The following is a 21610-nucleotide window of genomic DNA, read 5'->3' on the forward strand; positions in this document are numbered from 1 at the left end:
ACGTTTTTGACAAAGAGAAAATATAAATAACAACCAAACAGATAATACAATAACTGAAATGAAAAATACACTAGAAGGAAACTATAGTAGATTAAATGATACAGAAGAACAGGTAAGTGAGTTTGAAGACAGAGTAGTGGAAATCACGGCTGCTGAACAGAGAAAAAGAAAAAAAAAAAACAAAAGAAATGAGGAGACCTCTGGGACAGTATCAAGCATACCAATGTTTGCATTATAGAGGACCCAGAAAGAGAAGAGAAAAAGCATCTGAGAACATATTAGAAGACATAATAGCTGAAAACTTCCTTAACCTGGGAAAGGAAACAGTCACCCAAGTCCAGGAAGTACAGAAAGTCCCATACAGAATGAACTCAAAGAGGAATATACCAAGACACTTTGTAAATAAAATGACAAAAATTAAAGAAAAAGAGACAACATTAAAAGTAGCAAGGAAAAAGCATATAACATACAAGGGAACTCCCATAAGGCTATCAGCTGATTTTTCAGCAGAAACTCTACAGGCTAGAAGGGAGTGACAAGATATGTTTAAAATAATAAAAGGGGAAAACCTACAACCAAAAATACTCTACCCAGCAAAGCACTCTTTCAGATTTGAAGGAGAAATCAAAACCTTCACAAGGACAAAAAAAAAAAATTAAAGAATTTAGTATCACCAAACCAGATGTACAACAAATGCTGAAGGAACATCTGCAAACAAACAAACAAAAAAAAAGCCACACCTAGAAATAAGAAAATTAAAAAATGAAAAAGGCTCACCAGTAAAGGCAAACATACAGTAAAGGTATGAAATCATTCACTCATAAAGCTGGTAAGGAAGTTAAAAAACAAAAGCATTAAAATAACATATAAGCAGTTAAAGAATATACAAAACAACTAGATGTAAAAATGATATTAAAAACAGCAATTGTGAGGGAGGAACATACAAAAGCAGGGTTTTTAAAATGCATATGAAGTTAAGATTTCAGCTACTTAAAAAAATCATGTCTTTTGTAGGCTATTATATATAAGCCCCCTGGTAACAGCAAACCGAAAATTTATAATAGATATACACACAAAAAAGAGAAAGGAATCTAAACATAATACTATAGATAATCATCAAATCACATGAGAAAAGAAGAAAGGGTGGAAAAGGCCTAAAAAAAAAATCCAAAACAGGAGTTCCCATTGCAGCTCAGTGGTAATGAACCTGACTAGTATCCATGAGGATGTGGATCCCTGGCCTGGCTCAGTGGGTTAAGGATCTGGCATTGTCATGAGCTGCAGTGCAGATCACAGACATGGCTCAGATCTGATGTTACTGTGGCTGTGGTGTAGGCCTGCAGCTGCAGCTCTGATTCATCTCTTAGCCTGGGAACTTCCACATGCCACAGGTGTGCCCCCCCAACAACAACAACAACAAAATCCAAAACAATTTAAAAAACGGCAGTAAGAAGATACATATTGATAATTACCTTAACTGTAAGTGGACTAAATGCTTCAACCAAAGCACAGAGAGTGCCTGAATGGATATAGAAACAAGACTACCTGCCTACTATAGCCTCACTTCATATCTAGAGACACATACAGATTGAATGTAAGGGAATGGAAAAGGATATTTCACGAAAATGGAAATCAAAAGAAAGCCAGAGTAGAAATACTTAAATCAGATAAAATAGACTTTAAAATAAGGACTGTTATAAGAGACAAAGAAGAATACTACATAATGAGCAAGAGATCAATCCAAGAGGAAGATATAACAATTGTAAATATATATTCACCCAACATTTGCAAATGATATGACCAACAAGGTGTTAATATCCAACATATATAAAAAGCTCAAACAAGTCAACAACAACAACAAAACCTCAGTTAAAAAATGGGCAGAAGAACTGAATAGACATTCTTCCACAGAGGAAATGCAGATGGCCAACAGGCACATGAAAAGATGCTCCACATGGCTAATCATTAGGGAAACGCAAGCCCAAACCACAATAAGATATCAACTCATACCTATCAGAATGACTATCATCAAAAAGAACACAAATAACAAATATAGGCAAGAATGTGGAGAAAAGGGAACCCTGTACACTGTTGGTGGGAATGTAAATTGGTGCAGCCACTGTGGAAACCAGTAAGGAAGCTCCTCAAAAACTAAAAATAGAACCACCCTATGACCTACCAATCCCACTCCTGGGCATCTATCTGAAAAAAAACAAAGACAGCTATTTGAAAAGATACATGCACACCTTTGTTCACTGCAACACTATTTACAACAGCCAACACAAGGGAGCAACCTAAATGTCCAGCAACAGATGAATGGATAAAGAAGATGAGGTACACATTTACAACGGAATACTACTCAATCTGTTCAGAAAGATAAAAGCTCAGGCTTCAGTTTGGACATGTCACCTCTCGAAGGTAAAACGAGTCTCTATTTGGAGAGCGTAGGGTACCGGGAAACCCCACAGATCTGGGCACCAAATGGTGGTGTGACCTTGCATTTATTACTGAATTTCTCTGATTCTAAGTCTTCTCATTTGTAAAACAGGACAATTAATACCAACTCTGCAGAAATGTTGCAAAGATGACATAATGCATGTCAAAGTGTTTTGCAAAACAGGTATTTAAAAATAGCTGATATTGATAATAATAATAAATGAGGTATTTGTATTTGTTTCCATATCACTATAAAGGTTTGATTGAAAAAAAAAAAAGGTTCTAATAAAAAGGCAGTAGAAGGTAAAGGTCACTAAATGGACTTCCTTTTTGTGTCTGTGTAGGTACCAGCACACAAGTGGGATTCATTTTCACAGTCTCTGAAACCCCAAACGGTTTTATCAAATTCGGTTTTTCCTGGCTTCCTGAAAAATGAAGAGAAATTGATCTGAATGCCTCTCTGTAAGTGACCTTGAAAACTTTTTTTAAAAATAAACAACACAGAGTTCCCATCATGGCACAGTGGTTAACGAATCCTACTAGGAACCATGAGGTTGCGGGTTGGATCCCTGGCCTTGCTCAGTGGGTTAAGGATCCAGTGTTGCTGTGAGCTGTGGTGTAAGTCACAGATGCAGCTCAGATCCCACCTTGCTGTGGCTCTGGCATAATCTACAGCTCTGATTAGACCCCTAGCCTGGGAACCTCCATATGCCGCGGGAGCAGCCCTAGAAAAGGCAAAAAGACAAAAATAAATAAATAAATAAAAATAAAAATAAATAAAAATAAAAATAAAATAAACGACACAGGCATTCATCCATAACAGAATATGTGTGTGGTGGCAGGGTGTGTGTGTGTGCGTGTGTGTGTGCAATGTGTGCTACTCCATGTCTGTGTGTGTATATGCTTTAAACCTAACGTACAAGGAATTCCTCCTGATGGTCCCCAAAGGCCCTCTCAAACTACCTGGGACTCCTTGGGTCAGGAAGAAGAACTACATCTGAAAAATTAACTCACACTAAATAAGATTCGTATTACAACTTTTTTCCTCTTAGCAGTATCTGCATTTTAAAAGGGAACTGCCTCCTCGAAAAGATAACTCAAAGAAAAATCTCTTAAAGTCTAGGACATGCAGACACCATTGAGAGGCTGACACCAGGACTTCTAGGCTGGTAGCAAAATCCTTTTGGTCTGTGACCAAAAGGGAATAGAAACCTTCCTTCATTCTCAAGTCCACCTCCCTGGGTGACTTTTTCCCGCAGCTTAAGGTCAGTCTGGTTTCAAATAAGAGATCTGCTTTTGGCCTCAGAACTCCACAGTAATTGTGGTCTGGGCATGTTTGTGTGTGTGTGTGTGTGTGTGTGTGTGTGTGTGTGTGTGTGTGAGAGAGAGAGAGAGAGAGAGAGAGAGAGAGAGGGAGACTTCAAGTTGATAAACTGCACTATTAGAATCTCAGTATCACCCAGGGTCCACCTGCCAGACTAGGCCTCGAGCCTGGCTTGCTTCTGGCTGGTGTGAAATGAGGAAACAAGCAAGGGGACATTCCACTTGCCAGCTCACAGGAGAGGCAAGCTCCGCTTGCTTACCTTTCTTTGGCCTGGGTTGCACTGGCAAGGACTCCTTTTTTTCCATTGCTTCTTCTCTTTCTTTCCATCGGCGGACCTGCTCCTCCCTCATCTTGAAGAACAGGATCTGTTTCTGTTCTTCGCTGAGCTCTGCCAGCAGATCAGGGTCTATGTACATCTTGGACAGTATCTGTTTCAGCATCTTTGCAGGGCTGGAGTCTTTTACACCCGTGGCAGAAGCCCTTGAAAACAGCTTCCTGGGCTGACTCGACCTGAGCTGGCACTTGGAGGCACCTGCAGACCTTCCCAGAGACTCAAGGGGCCTGGACAGTAATTCAGCAAACTGGCTCTGGGTTCGCGACACCAAGCATCCTGTCCAAAATGCCGTGCATGAACCTGCAAAGAGAGATAGCCAAAATGCAGGTAGTGTTAAAAGGTAGAGATGCAGGTCAAGGACAGGCTTGGGAATAAAGCCTGGAGGAAATACAGTATTGCTTTTCATTTCAGGAGAAAGCTGAGGCAGGCTTTGTTTGTATAACCTGTATCTTGTAATTTCCAAAGATACTTTATCAAAAAAAAAATCATAACTTTTTACAGGTCAGTCTCAGGGAAACAAAAAAATTAACAGACATTTGGCCTTCTCCCAACTGAGCAAACATACTATTACCTCAGAGCCCAACAAACCACCAAGTTCATGGCTAAGAACAGAGTTAAAGAGACAAAGACACAGGAAGAAATTAAAAGGCTCTCTCCCAACAACTTATTTCAAAAGAAAATGCCATTTTTGAGATTTTGGAGAATGACCCACCCAAACCCAAACCAAGCCAGAGCTAGGCTTGAGAAAGGAAAAAGAATAAAAATTAGACCACAATGCAATTTCTCATTGCCTTTTAAAAGTAGCACTAAACAAACACCATTATGTACGTTCATCTTCACAAAAGGACAATGCAACATTCAGACAACTCGCTAGAATCAAGAGAACAGACCAGGTGCAGGAGAGAACATTCATGTACATTCTGGAAGGTCACCAGGTTTTAGGTGTACCTCTTCTTGATAACCTAATTTAGCCAGATTTAAATCTACAGACCAGATAAACTGGGGGAGTGACAAGGTGACTGGGTTCCTCACAAAGGGTCCTAGCTCTACAGTGAGTTTCTCAAAGGGTGGCGCCTTGGACCTGAACACACAGGGGTGTCAACTCCACTGCAATTTCATTCTACTTTATACATTTCTATTTGGTCTATTAAAAAAAAGCAAACCTTCATATTTTTGTCATCAGAAGGAAATAATGCATAGATTTCCATTCTGGGGAAAAAAAGACCCTTATTTTGTTTCAATACAATGGGATACACACAAAAAAATTTACTTCTTGCAACTTTTCAGGATCGCCTATGGTATAAGAAATTGACTAATCTTTTTTTGCATACAATGCCTCCATAATCTCACCACGCCTTCTCAAATATCTTGTTTCTCCAAACTAAGTCCAAAGGCTCTTAAACTTCAGACCAGTCACTTAGCCACACCATGACTCCTCCCAGTTCCATCAACTGGTTATTCCCCAGCCAGACTGGGGTGCTCCTCCCACCCCCTGGGAGTTCCCTGCAGCTTCCTCTCCTCCTCCCCCTGCCTCCTCCTCTTTTCCTACCCTCCCCCTCCCCCTTTTCCCTCCCCTGCCCCTTCTCTCCCTCCTCCTTTCCCCCTTCCTTTCCTCCCTGTCCCCCTTGCAAAGCTGTTTCTCCACTTACACAACTCTTTTGAGACAAGTGTAATCACCAGCCAAGGTACCCAGAGTGGTGTGCATACACAGCCTGTGGTTAGATTCACTAACCAGTCATTGTGTAGCAGGGACCTTAGCTGAGGCTCCTAGGATTCCTGCTAACTGCATCCTATTGGATGCAGCATTCGAATAATGGATCTTAAACAGAACACAATATTAAGAGAAAATTTAAAGGATGAAAGGTGCTGTCTGACTTTAACTCAGGTATGGCCATCCCTCCCAAGCTATCTTGCTAGCTTTGTGTTTTGCTTTGAGGTGACCCACAAAGGCTATCACAGCCAGAGCTGATGTCCTGTGGTGGCTTCTTGACTTTGGGGTCTCACACCTTCTCCAGGGGTGGGATCAACTAAATCCACACTACGGAGAGGTTTCCAGAGGCCGAGCCCTGGTCTGTAGATGACAGAGCTGCAGGAAGAATGCAGTTCCTCTGCTCAGTTGACCGTGGTCCTCCCAGTTCAAGTGGTAAGAAACCAAAGTCAATGAGTCCTTGACATTCCGGTAAACGTCCTCATGCTGGCACACGCCTCTACCAGGCCTGACTTTCATAGGAATAAAACACGTGGAGAAGGAGCTGCTCAGGGAAGCTGGAAACTTCTACTCTGTTCCCCATTTTGAATTGGGTGACAACAACACCGACGGTGTGGGGAGAGCCTAAAAACTACAACTTGGCACGTGCCACCTTCACAGCGCCCCCTCCCTCCAGCACTGGTGACAAGCGCTGACTCCTGCTGGGCAGCCACCACCTTGAGCCCTGCACATGCAGTAACTTATGAACCTTCACCATAACCTTGGTGTTCAGTCCCTCCCTCTGCCCATTTCACAGAAGATGGAAAGGGGCGGCACTGGGCGGTTTGGCTCCACGTCACTGCAGGAGGTTTTCTCCGTGAGCCCAGAATCAGAACATCATCAGGATGAGGTCCCACGGGTGAAGTTTCAGAATGAAAACCAGCAAATTCTAGAGGCAGCGGAAACGGTGAACCGAAGGTACATGAGGCAGGGTCCTTCTTGGGAGGCAGAAGCCTCATCTCTGTAACTGCAGGTGGGCTTTGGGGACGCTGGGCATTGAAAAGCCCTCACCCCGGCAAGATGGCGGGAAGTGACGTCATGTTGGCGCAGGCGCAGATACTGATGCCCAGTCAGTCACTGAGTATTGAGCCTCCTCAGTCCCCCTCCTACCACCACCGAGAGCAGCACTGGGGGCAGGGGGCAGAAGGATGGCAGGAAGGGACACAGTCAAGACCTCACAGCTGCGATTTTGTGCCGTTTTGCCTTTTGCAGCAAATAGATTTTTGACGTTAAAGTGGATCTTGAAGGAAAGACACTGGCCTCCCCGTGTCCTCAGGGGAAACTTGGGAACATAGTTTACAACCTTTCTGTGGGGTGAGGCTGAATAATATGCATGCCACTCGGAGGCTGTGAGCACCCACCAGTGTGAACGGAACTCCTTCCTCAAACCCAGCACAGGAAGCTCTTGGCTCACAGCTCTGCCTCTCCTGAGCTGTGGATGTTTGCGTTGTCACTTCCCTTCCTCGGACTCAGTCTCCTTGCCACGAAATGAGCCTGAACTTGAATCTTTGTCATCTTAGGAATACAACTACATTATAGTGCGGAGTTCCAGACGCAAGTGGGGCTGGGTCAGCGGAAACAGAAACAAGGAAATTAACCAACCAGGGGTTTCCCCCGGTTTCCCTGACAATCAGTGCGGATACTTATTCAAACACAGGTAACTTTCCGTATCCAATTCATTGAGTGCTGCCCAGTTATTTAAGATCCAGTAGAAAGGAAAACTCAGCTAACTCTTTTCCTCCTGAGCAGCACTATTCTTAAAAGACAGAAATGACAACAAGCAAAGAGTCCACATCTGCTATTTTTTTTCCAAAAAATTCAAAGGGTCATGGCACCCATATTTCCCAGAGCCACTGTTTTATAAAACAGTAATTATATTTTTTTGGTATTTTTTATAGCTGCACCTGCGGCATTTGGAAGTTGCCAGGCTAGGGGTCTAATCAGAGCTGCATCTGCAATCCATGCTGCTGCAGCAGCAATGCAGGATCCTCACTTAACCCACTGAGCAAGGCCAGGGATCCAACCCGTCTCCTTGTGGACACTATGTCAGGTTCTTAACCACTGAGCCACAACAGGAACTCCAAGAATTGTATTTTGAATGACTCTGAGATCTTACTTTACCAGAGATACAGCCTAAATCATAAAAATATTGTAATATGGACAGTGTAACTTTAATGTTAAAAACATAGTTTGAATTCTAATTCTTTTTAAAAAGCCCTGTTTCCAGACTTTCCATGCTCTTACTCAACTTTACCTTGTTAATCTATCTGCAAAAGGGCTCTTTTTGAGGATAAAACAAATTACCATGGGTGACAGCAGTTTGGTAAATTTGATAAATACATACCATTCTTCAGATATTTAAAAATCGCTGTACGTGAATTTCTCCAGAAATTCCTCTCACATGCCAAATCTGTACCTGGATAGGCCTTCACTCACTTATTCACTTAAAAATAATGATTGTATCCCAAGTCATTTCTATTAAACAGGCAATCAAACAAAGCCTTTTAGGAGGTGAGCAGACTCCAAGTTTAGAAAGAGAGGGAGGGGAGTTCACTTGCCTCTTCCAGTGACTCTTGGGGAGGGTAAGACAATTCTGAGCAAACCTGCACAGTTTTGCCCCTCTTCGCTGCCCCTCATGCCACCTCTGGGGAGCCCGCGTGAACCAGAGGGCGGGAGAGAGCAGGGAAAGGTCACGGCCAGGCCACCTGCGGCCACAGTCTGGTCCGCCTTCCGGGGGGGCGGCGCGCCCACCCTGGGCCCTGCGCGCCCACCCTGGGCCCCACCCCGCACCCTCAAAGGCAGAAAGCGCCCTCAGACCCGGCCTTTCCCTCCGCCCGCGACCCCCACGGGCCACTGCCCGGCCTTCTGCACGCTTCCTCCCTGGCAGCCCCGCTCGCGCCCCTCGGGGACGCGGCCCGCCTGCAGCAGGAGCTTCCGGCGCGCCCCGCCGCCCCGCGTACCCCTCACCACGACCACCGGCCCGGCCCTCAGCGCCTCTGCTCTCCCGCCGGCGCAGCAACACCGGACACCCGACACCGGACACTCGCCCCGCCCCGCCCCGCCAGCACCTGACCCCCCGGCGGAGGAACGCGCCGCGCGCCAGCGGGACCAGAACCCACGGGGACCATCCACCCCCGCCCGCTCGCCCGCACTCACTGGCTCCATCTGGCCCCTCCCGGCCCGCACCTGCCTGCGCGGGGCTGGGCCGCCTGATCGGGTGCCGAGGGAGGAGAAGGAGCAGTCGGCTGCACAGACACGCGGCCGCGACATGAGCCAAGCGCGTCCCCAGCCCGCCCGTCCGTTCGAACCTGCGGCCACCGGGACTGGTCCCGCCGCGCGCGTCCTGCGGACGGTGGTGAGATCCGCGGCCAGGCACCCAGGCTTCCTGGCAGGTGGGGCCTGAGCCGGCGGCGGGCGGGACTTTCTTCGCTCCGCGGGCTGAACTTCTGTTCTGGCGCCTCTGGAGCTCACTTTTTGTTGTTGTTGTTGTTGTTGTTGTTGTTGTTGTTGTTGTTGACTTTGAGAAAATTACCAAACTCTTGGGCACTTGTCCGGAGGGGTGTGGCTTTGTAGGAGGACAGGACCAAAGAGGAGAACAGCTGGAAAGATGGAGACTGGAGACAGCGGGGACGGGGAGAGAAAATGAAAGAAATCCAAAGAGAAGGGCAGAAAGAAAAGGAATGCTGAGAGCAGCGGCCAAGTCAGGTTGGGGTGGTTGCTGAAGGAGGGAGGAGCTGGCCGAGGAGGGAAAAGGAAATCTGGGAGGAAAGTTCAGTAGAAGCAGCGTGGAAACATTGGAGGGGGGCATGTTCCTTCTAGAGGAAACGTTCAGAATGTGTGCGGCAAACAGCCTGCTTTGGTGACCCCAGGGTGCAGGTGTCAGGGAGAGAGGTTATAGACTGCGATGTGGTCCTCTTCCACGCAGCCTGCCTGACTTGCTCCTTCAGAAATGAAACCTTCCCATTTCTAGGCTTCCCGTACTACAGAAGTTAGAGCCTTGGGGTAGAGGTCAGCCCTCCTGCCTAGCTATTTAAAGGCTATTCTGGAGATCCTATCTGGGGAGAATTCCTGGTTCAGTTTGGTTCCACCACTTATTAAATGAATGGCCCCTTAGGGTCTTTCTGGCTGGAGTGTCATTTGCCCCTGGCTCGCTGCTGTGGCCAGCTCTGAAGGAAGCCTAACACTTCTTGCATGGAGCAGTGGAAGAACTGTAAAGTGAGCATTTAACACATCTGAGAACCATTTAATGAACACTTGCCAGGAGCCAGGCCAGTGGTGACACTAGGGGCCTGCAGGGAACAGATGGCCAGGGCCTGCGTTGCCATCCTCCCTGCAGCACTGCCTGCTACAGCAGCTCTATGTTTTATACCTCTTTGAAATCATAAACATCAAGTAAGGACTAATCTACCCCAGGAAGGTTTGAATCCTACCCAACACCCAGACACACAATAGGTATGCAGGATGTGTTACAGTTCAAATGCTCCACATGGTAAAATTGCTCCAAAAAACATCAAGGGGCTCTGTTATGTAATTACGAGGCCCTGAATTATTTTCCTGCCCTTTGGGCCATGCTCTCAGTTGGAAACATTTCCCGACTCTGGCATCTGCAATGCGTTGTGGGAGGACTGTCGCCTTCACATGGCAGCAACACTCCTACAGAGAGTAGGTCTGGGCCACGGGCCCTTGGCAGGAGACAGGGGCTGAGCCTCTGCTTCCTGCTGGTCACTGGTGAGTCAGAGACACATAGGATGGGTGTCACCAGCACGCCTATTCAGGAGTTCCCGATGCCCACCCAGGGCAGAGTTCCAAGAAAAAAGCTAAATATCTATTTACTCTTTACTAACTTTTTAAATTAGTTTTCTGTTTGGTTTTTATTCTTCTTTTTTAGGGCTGTACCCACAGCATATGGAATTTCCCAGGCTAGGGGTTGAATCAGAGCTGCAGCTGCTGCCCTACACCACAACCACAGCAATGCCAGATCTGCGACCTACATCACAGCTTGAGGCAATGCCAGATACTTAACCCGCTCAGTGAGGCCAGGGATTGAACCCGCATCCTCATGGACACTTTGTTGGGTTCTTAATCTACTGAGCCACAATGGGAACTCCTAGTCATCTATTTGTAATGATGGATACCATGAAACAGATCGCCTACATTTTAATGAACGTATTCCCTGGCATTCCTTTTAAAATGTTGCTTAATATCTCTGCCACCAGGGTGACCATGTAAAGCCATATGGCCCAGTGTCAAGCAGAGGCCATCCCCCCCAGCTGTGAGACATAGTAGCCCCTTTGCCGCCAGGAAGCCTCAAAAGCCACTTTACACTTTTTATGGGTATTTATTTATGTTCTACAGACAATGAAGTTACCTTCAGATTTTTTTCTTTATTAAAGAAAATAGGATAAACACCAATAATGTTTTTCCTGTTGTTTTTTTATTATCAGTATCAGAAACCCCAAACACACTTTTAATTCCTAAAAAAGTAAGTTATACATTTGTCCCTCAGGGACTGTGCAGTAGATGTGAAAGAAAAAGACTAAGACATTTCAACTTTACTAAAAACTAAAATCTCAAAATAAATCTCAGTCAAGTCACCAATTATTATAAAACATATATTGAAGGGCTTCTATGTTTTCAGTTTTCTGCCAGCAGTTAGATTTGATCTTGAACTATTTTCATTCTTTTATGACTCTGTGCAAGCTTTTCATCTTCATAAATATCGAGCTAAATTATTGGTCTTTACATTCGTCTTTAAATTAATTCAAATGCAAAAAAATCAGAGTCTTATCTCTTCCTTGTTCACGTTCAGCATCAGGTTGGTTTTGAAAAGCAATGTGGTCCTACTGTACAGCACAGGGAACTGTATCCAGTCTCTGGGATAGAACATGAGGGAAGATAATATGAGAAAGGGAACATATATATATGTATGACTGGGTATACAGTGTATATATATGTATGCACTTGCTGTACAGCAGAAATTGACTCAACACTGTAAATCAACTATACCCTAATGCAAAATAATTTTTTTAAAAAAGAATCAGGGAGTTCCCGACGTGGCACAGTGGTTAACACATCCGACTAGGAACCATGAGGTTGCAGGTTCGATCCCTGGCCTTGTTCAGTGGGTTAAGGATCTGGCGTTGCCGTGAGCTGTGGTGTAGGTTGCAGACTCGGCTCAGATCCTGAGTCGAGTTGCTGTGGCTCTGGTGTAGGCCGGTGGCTACAGCTCCAATTAGACCCTAGCCTGGGAATCTCCACATGCCGAAGGAGTGGCCCTAGAAAAGGCAAAAAGAAAAATTAAATAAATAAATAAAAAGAATCAGATTGGTTTTTTTTTTTTTTTGGCTGTTCCCATCCCACAGCAGTGACAATGCCAGATCCTTAACCCACTGAGCCACCAGGGAGCTCCCAGAATCAGGTTTTGATCTCCTAACTTCTCTCTTACATGTCGTCTTTGCCAAAAGCACACAAATTTATTTCAGTTTTAGAAAGTTTACTGCCAGTGAGCCCCGAAGTTGTTCTCAAGCACACGATAAAATAACCTGAGGGAGAGTCAATGTTTGCCCCTTTGACCCTTCCCCAAGGGCTTCTTTGGATGAGGTTGGGCTATAGCACAAATGTCAGCGTTTCTTTAAAGCATCCAGGGGGGTCCTGATTTGTGGCCAAGGTCAAGAACCACTAAAACATGTGCAAACAAAGTTAACTGATTAAGGCAGATTTTGAAGGAGCCCTAACAGCAGCCCCTAGACTTTACTAAAATAAACACGCAGCTACACGTGCATCTTCTTGGTCACGGCCTGAAGTATGTCCCACAGCCTTCTGTGGGGATGGATGCTCCGCCAGACCCAGCTTCTCATTTAATAGGGACAGAATTAAATGCAATACTGCCGCTCAGTGTTGCTGAGTTTTGCTTTCCTCTGGGTCACTGCTTCCTGGTTGTGAAACCCAGATGTTCCCTGGGGTCTTTTTGTTGAGGACAGCCTTTGGTCTCTGGCCCAAAGACTCACTCCCACATACCACAGCCCCAGGCATTCTCAGGTCTTTCCCGGAGGAAGCTCTTAATTCTGCCCCCTGGGACTCCATAACCATCTTCCCCATTATATTCTGTTTGCCTGAAGACTTTTCTTTAACTGGAGAACATCTTTACCCTGGGGGAAAGTAAGACACTTTTGCCTCTAAACCTGTGTTTGTGTTTAAATAAGAACCAGCTTGTGGCCTCAGGGGTGAGTGCCATAGTTTGAGTTTGAAACAGAGTTGGTTTTTATTGGCAAATCAGTATTTTAACAAGGAAATATGCACAGCATCCAGTATGACGGAAGTCATGGCCAATAAAGAGAGATCAAGCTATCCACAAAAGGACAAACGAAGAGGGCAGACCCCCTCTGGGCAAAGGAGCCCATGTTCACAGGGGTTGTGCAACTACACTTGGAAGGCTCAAGGGGAGTGAACACAACATCTCTGCAGATCCTCCTTAAAAGGACTTAATGAAGGGTTCCTGCTGTGGTGCAACGGGATTGGTGCTCTCTCTGGAGTGCTGGGACACCAGTTTGATCCCCGGCCCTGCACAGCGGGTTAAGGGTCTGGCATGGCCCCAACTTAGGTCACAAGTGAGGCTCGGATCTGATCCCTGGCCCAGGAACTCCATATGTTGTGGGCAGCCAAAAAAGAAAAAAAAAAAAAAAATGATTTAGGAGTTCCCATCGTGGCGCAGTGGTTAACGAATCCGACTAGGACATGAGGTTGCGGGTTCAATCTCTGGCCTTGCTCAGTGGGTTAAGGATCAGGTGTTGCCGTGAGCTGTGGTGTAGGTTGCAGATGCGGCTTGGATCCTGTGTTGCTGTGGCTCTGGTGTAGGCCGGTGGCTACAGCTCCAATTAGACCCCTAACCTGGGAACCTCCATATGCTGTGGGAGTGGCCCTGGGAAAGGCAAAAAGACAAAGTAAATAAATAAATATATTTAAAAAATGATTTAATGAGGATTTGTAGAGATGAGGAGCATAGAGTGTTTAGGGGTAGAAGAAATTTGGACATTATCTGGATCTCATTTTTCAGTTGAAAAAAATGGGGGGAAAGCAAGGTTAACCCTCGCAGAGACTTAGTGGTGAAAACAGAGCTAAAACAAAGTTTCTACATGCCATCTATTTATAGAGCTACTATACTATATTGAAGTATTACCTTACTGAGTTCAGGAGTAAGGATGAAGGGACCCATCACCTGTGTTTCTCTTCCAACATGAGCACCTCTGTCTGTTGATCAAGAGGCAGATGGTGGCAGTTCAAGGCCTGCCCACCGTGGGACAAAACCACCCCCAGACTCTGCTGGCTTCACTCAACATGCTCACAGAATGAGACTTGTGGGGGCCCCAAAGCGCTTTCCAGCCCACTCTGGAGGTGCAGAGCTGAGGCTGTGACCCCCTTCAGTACAACAAGCAGGTCTTGGAACCACCAATCAATTCCAAGTGTTTCCTCAGGTCAAATTCTGCCCAAAGGAGAAGGTGTAAAGAGAAGGGAAAATGAGACAAAACAGAGGAATCAACACCAGAAGAAGAAAGAGAGCAGAGGTGGACATCCAGTGGTGATGCAGTGGAAACAAATCCAACTTGTATCCATGACGACGCGGGTTCGATCCCTTACCTGACTCAGTGGGTTAAGGATCCGGCATTGCCATGGGCTGCAGTGTAAGCCTCAGATGTGACTCAGATCCCGAGTTGGTGTGGCTGTGGTGTAGGCCAGCAGCTGTCACTCCAATTTGACCCTTAGCCAGGGAACTAAGGCTGTGGGTTTGGCCCTCAAAAGCAAAGAAAGAGAACAGAGGTAATATTTTTAAATGTCTACATGACTCAGCTGACTTCCTAAGTAAGCTTTGCTTCCCTTTGGTGCTTCTCTTGGAGCCTCACATCCACGTTCCTTCTTGGTAGGGAAGGGGTTCACACATGGCAGTGAGGGAGAACCCATCTGGAATCCAGAAATTACCTTGAATCTCCGATGGAAAAGAAGGAATTTCTGGTCAGTATTGGGCTTGAAAGCATTTTGTGTGTGTGTGTTTTGCTTTGTAGCATATGGAAACTCCCAGGCTAGGGGTCGAGTTGGAGCTGCAGCTGCCAGCCTATGCCACAGCCTCAGCCCCTCGGGATCTGAGCTGTGTCTGTGACCTACACCACAGCTTGCAGCAGTACCAGATCCTTAACCCGCTGAGCCAGGCCAGGGATCGAACCCACGTCTTCATAGATACTAATTGGGTTTGTTACCAATGAACCACAACAGGAATTCCTGAAAGCACGAATTTTATTGTTAGTTCTGCTAGGCGGTGAGCAGCCCTCCTAAACTGGCTGAAGAAAACATCTAATCAAATGCCTGGAAACAAAAGAGGCTCAGATCCTACTGTTTTTTAAAAAATATTTCCTAAGTAGACTCAAGGAAGTAATATATGTCACTGCAGAGAAGACACTTAATGGTCAGATTGCAATAGTTTCCCGTCCTCTGAGCATACTCTAAATGAGCCCGACACCATATATCTTACAGATCAACATGGTAAAGCCCTTGCAAGCAGAGATTTCATTCTGTTCTCACAGCATGTTTGGTGAGACAGGCCTTTGGATGGTAATTGACAAATGAGAGCACTTGGGACCAGGGCACTTCCATGGTTAGTCTGGTCTACACAGAAGTTTGGGTGGTAGTTGACCAGGCCTGGGACTTGATCTGCCCAGCCAGCCCAAGGCCCCTTTCCCTACCTGACTGCCTCTGGCACCCTGTCATTCCCCTGGGTGTGTAGGGTGGCTGGAGCTCTATCCCTTATATTTGCACCCCCAGGGCCCAGCCCAGGGCATAAAATAAAGCAGATACTTAGTGCAGGTTCATTGAAGAGTGGAATGAATCTAAACTTGGGCTTGCTCTGGGAGAACCAGCACCTCCTGAGTAGTCTGGGTAAGCTTATTTTTGGAAATTAAGGTTAAGAAGTTTTTGTTGTTGGGCGTTCCCATCGTGGCACAGTGGAAACGAATCCCACTAGGAACCATGAGCTTTCAGGTTCGATTCCCTGGCCTCGCTCAGTGGGTTAAGAATCCAGTGTCTCCATGAACTGTGGTGTAGGTGGAAGACGAGGCTTGGATCCTGCGTTGCTGTGGCTATGGCATAGACGGGCAGCTACAGCTCTGATTAAACCCCCAGCCTGGGAACTTCCACATGCCACAGATGTGTCCCTAAACAGGACAAAAAACAAACAAAAACAGAGGTTTTGTTGTTGTTGTTTCTTTTTAGGGCCACTCCAGTGCCGTATGGAAGTTCCTGGGCTAGAGGCTGAATCGGAGCTGCACCTGAGGCCTATACCACAGCCACACTGGATCTAAGCTGGATCTATGACCCACACTGCAGCTCACGGCAACACCGGATCCTTAACCCACTGATCAAGGTCAGGTATTAAACCCGAATCCTCATGGAGGACGACGCTGGGTTCTTAACTTGCAGAGCCACAATCGGATCTCCTGATTAAGCAGTTTTGTAGCCTATGAACACATCAATATGTTTTAAGGAGTTTTCTTTTTCTTTTCTTTTCTTTTCTCTCATTTTTTTTTTTTTTTTTTTTTTTAAGGGCTGCTCCCTAGCAGATGGAAGTTCCCAGGATAGGGGTCAAATCGGAGCTGCAGCTGCCAGCCTACACTGCAGCCACAGCACCGCTGGATCCAAGCCTCATCTTCAACCTACCCCACAGCTCATGGAGACGCCGATCCCCGACCCACTGAGTGAGGAAAGGGGTCAAATCTGCATCCTCATGGATGCTAGTCATATTATGTTTCCACTGAGCCACAACGGGAACTCCCCGAGGAGTTTTCTTAACCTCAGGAATGGCTCATGGAACTTGAATGTTCTGACTTGAGCTGCTGTTCTGTATGAAGGAAAGGGATAATCTCATGGGGATTATTATTATCCGGCCCCAGAATCCTATGCCTTATTTGGATGTTCCCTTGATGTTCTATCAGTTTTCCAACTATTATTCATTATGTGCCATGAGGGAAGACTTTTAAGCCTGCCATGTGAATGACACAGATATGAGTAGGTATTGTTTTGAAATACAGAGCATTTCTAGAACTCTGACCCAGGAGGATTGTCATTTCCATGGCTGGTCTTGAAATTTTAGGAATGTACCATCTGGAAGGATTATTCAACTGTTTCATTGCTCCGGGTTCTCCAACTAGATGATAAATCCCTTCAGATTGGCTCTTGTGCATCTTATGTGTTTTATGTCCCCCTCATGCCTCGTGGAGGACCGACTCCCAAAGAATGCAGATGCCTTGATGGATCTAGCTGTGGTCTGCAAACGCTCTCGAGAGAACATATGCTTAATTTTCATCTTGACCCCCATTAGGTGACTTCCGTGCCTTGGCTTAACCAGAGATATGACCTCATGCATAAATGTTTATGTTTTACCTTTAGATATTACTTTCTTTAGTTGATAGTTTTTACTTTGGGAAATTCAGTTTTTCATACATGCTTGTTCACTTAACTGTAAAGTATCTTATAATCCTCATGTGTAAGCAAAATATGTAATAAAGGAACATACACACAAACACAAATTTTCATCTTGACCCAATTTAAGATTGTAGTTGGAATGGAATTTTGTTTTATTAAGCTCCTCATGGTCTCTCCTAAGAGCTATGTATTTTTACAATGAAACTCTCTGTTGGTAGGGCAAAAAATGGACCCAGAATTGAGGGAGCTGCTTTGGATGTTTGCATTAAGAAGAGGAGCCACCTTCTCCTGCTTCTCTTCCTGCCTTTCCATCTCTTCCTACTCACATCCCATGTTAAAACCTACAGAGGTGGAGTTCCATATGCCTGGGAACTTCCATATGCCTCAGGTGCAGCACTGAAAAGCAAACAAAAAACAAAAACAAAAACCCGGAGTTCCCGTCCTGGCTCAGTGGTTAATGAACCCGACTAGGATCCATGAGGATGCAGGTTTGATCCCTGCCCTAGCTCGGTGGGTTAAGGATCCAGTGTTGTGGTGGGCTGTGGTGTAGATTGCAGATGCAGCTTGGATCCCACGTTGCTGTGGCTGTGGTGTAGGCCGGCAGCTATAGTTCTGATTTGATCCCCAGCCTGGGAACCTCTGTATGACCCAGGCACAGCCCTAAAAAGACCAAAGACAAAGAAACAAAAACAAACAAACAAACAAAAGAAACAAACCCTACAGGGGTGGGTTTCCATTGCTAAAGTGAAAGGGAAGTGAATGATGGCACCTGCTGATTCTTGAAACATTTAGTAAATGCCTGTTACTGAATAGAAATGTCATGAAAAGAAACAGTCCCCAATGGCAGTGAGCAAGTATCTAAGAGGGGGTTGTCGATGCTGTGAATAAGAATGATTATAATAACTTTAATAAAGGTGTAGAAAGTAAATACTACAAAGGCCATGCCATTGTGAGTGGGTCAGGAGAAAACAGATCACATCAGCCTGGAGGGGTCTGCCAACCCTGACAGCCATCATAAACGTCATCTTACATCTTCTCCTTCTTTCTATAGCTTGTAGCTAAGAGGATGCTGGAAATCTGTGCAGTTGGTGATTGCGGAGGAGTGGCGGTTGCCAGTGAGGCCGAACACATACTAAGACCTTAAGGCTCTAAAGTGTCAGAAACCTTTCCTTAATTGTGGCTCATCGGGTTAAAGACGTTGTTTCCCTGAGGACGTGGGTTCCATCCCTGGCCTCACTCAGTGGGTTAACGATCCAGCGTTGCCACAAGTTATTGTGTAAATTGCAGATGCAGCTTAGATCCTGTGTTGCTGTGGCTGTGGTGTAAGCCGGCAGCTGCAGCTCCAATTAGATGTCTGGCCTGGGAACTTCCATATGCTGAGGGTGTGGCTGTAAAAAAAAAAAGAAAGAAAAAAAATTTTTTTTTTGCTTTTTTTTTAAGGGCTCTGCCCACAGCATATGGAAGTTCGGAGGCTAAGGGTGGAATCAGAGCTAGAGCTGCCGGCCCACGCCACAGCCACAGAAATTCGGGATCCAAGCTGAATCTGCCACAGCTCGAAGCAAAGCCAGATCCCTGACCCACTGAGGAGGCCAGGGACTGAACCCACATCCTCATGGATACGAGTCAGATTTGTTTCCACTGCGCCATAAGGGGAATTCCAGTAAGAAAGAAAATTTCAATTCTCTGGTCTGATCTTTCCAGCTTGTATCAGTTATCTCTTGCTGCATAGCAAACACCCAAAACGTAGTGACATTTGCTGTGCCCCCCACCCCACCCCCCAGGCTCTGTGGATCTGTGCAAGGGAAATTCTGTTGGTCTTGCCAGGCCTCGCTCATTCGAGGGATCGTGGGCAGGCTGGGACCCAGGCCTCAGCCCACGTGCAGCCTTTCACTCTCACGGGGTCTAAATGGGTTTCTCCACAGGCAGCTGCAGCCACACATCCAGTGTCTTATAGCACATGTGCTGGTGTCCTATTGGCTGAGGCAGACTGCAAGGCCAAGTCCAGAGTCAACATAGGAGGGGCTCCACGGTGCACAGATCCTGGGAGGTGTGACTCACTGGGACCATAACCATAGCGATGAGCCACACAGCCCAGCACAGAACTCTCCAGACACTGATTGCACACCCAGGAAGCACAGGGTGTATGGGAACTTCTTCCCCAGGTCCTGATGGCTTGTTTCTGCAAATGTCTGATGCGAGTGTCTCCCAGGTTAAACCATTGCGGTGACATTTCCATGAGGATCTTTTCTTCCTTCCTCCCTCTCTTCCTTCCTTCTTTTCTTTCTTTCCTCCTTCCTTCTTTGCTTCCCTCCTCCCTCCCATCCTTTCAAGATGGGCAGTGACTTACCCATGTGAATTTAGGGAGCATTAAAGACTAGAATTCATTTCTAAAAAATTGAAGTATAGCTGATTTACAATGTTGTGTTAATTTCTGCCATACAGCAGAGTGATTCAGTCATACCTATAGAAACATTCCTTTTTTTTTTTTTTTTTTTTTTTTTGTCTTTTTGCCTTTTCTAGGGCCACACCCGTGGCATATGGAGGTTCCCATGCTAGGGGTCCAATCAGAGCTGTAGTTGCTGGCCTACACCAGAGCCACAGCAACGCGGGATCTGAGCCGCATCTGCAACCTACACCACCACTCATGGCAACACCAGATCCTTAACCCACTGAGAAAGGCCAGGGACCGAACCCGCAACCTCATTATTCCTTGTTGGATTTGTTAACCACTGAGCCATGACGGGAACTCCCTAAACATTCTTTTTTATGTTATTTTCCACTATGGTTTATTACAGGATATTGAATACAGTTCTCTTTCTATACAGTGGGACCTCATTTAATGTCCACCTTATATATACTAGTTTGCATCTCTTAACCCCAAACTCCCAGTCAATCCCTCCCCTCTGGCAACCGCGTCTGTTTTCAATGTCTGTGAGCCTGTGTCTGTTCTGCAGATAGATTCGTTTGTGTTGTATTTTAGATTCTACATATAAGTGATATCATATGGTATTTGAAAGATGAGACTTCAGATTTCAGGTTAATGATCTTTGCATAAACAAACCTCAATCTAGTGCTATTTGCATAAACAACCGCCCTTCCTTTCCAGCCCCTGAGGAGGTGTGGTCTCCAGTTTAATTTACTTTAACATTTAAGGACGTCTTGTCTAAAATTTATGTGGTTTTCAGTGTGTATGATTCATTTATTTGCTATTTCCTCCACTTTTCCATGCTATAAAACCCCCTGTTATTATGTCACAATTTCTCATTAATTTCATTTTTACCACGTTTAACATTAACTAGAGAGACACTACAGAGGAATGTCCCCAAACTCAGTTCCCTCCCGAGTTTATCATTAACTTTGAATTCCCTTGCTCTTGCTGGTATTCTGACCATGAGACCCTGTGGTTCAATAGTTGATCACCTTGGGTTGTTTTTCAGAAAAGAGGTGATATTCCACATCAAATAACCTCAGCATATCACCAAGAATTCAAAGCACATTTCTTATTGGCTTTATTTTTCATTAAGCCTGAGGGTTTAACGTAACAAACCACAGAGTGCCAAACAGGACATTGGGTCCTTCTCTTGAGTGCCAGTCTCCCAGTCTGTCCCCTTGGCATGCAGGGTAAGGGGGCATCTCTGGGAGGCACAGCAGCTCAGCTTGTGCTTCCAGACTCAAACCAGAAGCTCACTTGGTACCAGGGCAGGTTCCTGAGTAACTCACCTAGTCTTGGTTCTATGTATAAGGTTCAAGTCACATGCAAACAAAGCCAAACCTCTGTTCCCTTCCCTGGGAGGGCAGGTGCCAGTTCCATGAGGTGCTGTCACCTGTGGGTGGCTCTGGGCTTGGTCACCATCCCCGTTATCATCATTTACATTTTTCTCCTCACTTATCAGCAACCAGCACATTTTTATTCAGGCACAAGTACCCGTGAAAAGAAGGGAGAGGGGAAGAGGTGTGTCCAGAAAATGATGTCAGGGTCTTTCTTTCGGCTCATTTTCATGCTGTTGGAAGGAAAGGTTAGACAGGTCCACCACATTCTCCTTGGTCAGGTTGTCTTTGGAAATTTTCGTTTGAATCTGAGCACCGTCTTTTAGCGGGATGTCAGTCAGAACAAGGGAGGAATGAGTAAGTGAAATTTGGTTACAGGAATTGAGGGTGATTAGCCTGGGGGTGTGGGAACATCCGTGTTTTTTGGTTTTTTTTTTGTTTTTTTGTCTTTTTTAGAGCCGCACTGTGGCATATAGACATTCCCACGCTAGGGGTCAAATTGGAGCTGCAGCTGTGAGCCTACACCACAGCCACA

At 45.7% G+C, this 21610-nt stretch overlaps 1 protein-coding gene across 1 annotated transcript in view; it reads right to left on the bottom strand.

The window, feature by feature from the left end:
- The window catches only part of LOC100518097 (SH2 domain-containing protein 4A), an 82076-nt gene extending 70331 nt beyond the window's left edge, over nucleotides 1-11745 (bottom strand). The window contains 2 exon segments of the mRNA XM_021077600.1: nucleotides 4020-4394; nucleotides 8998-11745. Coding sequence (XP_020933259.1) covers nucleotides 4020-4394; nucleotides 8998-9649 — 1027 coding nt within the window. The 5' untranslated portion in view covers nucleotides 9650-11745.

The sequence above is a fragment of the Sus scrofa genome, chromosome 17, assembly GCF_000003025.6.
Source record: "Sus scrofa isolate TJ Tabasco breed Duroc chromosome 17, Sscrofa11.1, whole genome shotgun sequence".
NCBI classification, from domain to species: Eukaryota; Metazoa; Chordata; class Mammalia; order Artiodactyla; family Suidae; genus Sus; species Sus scrofa.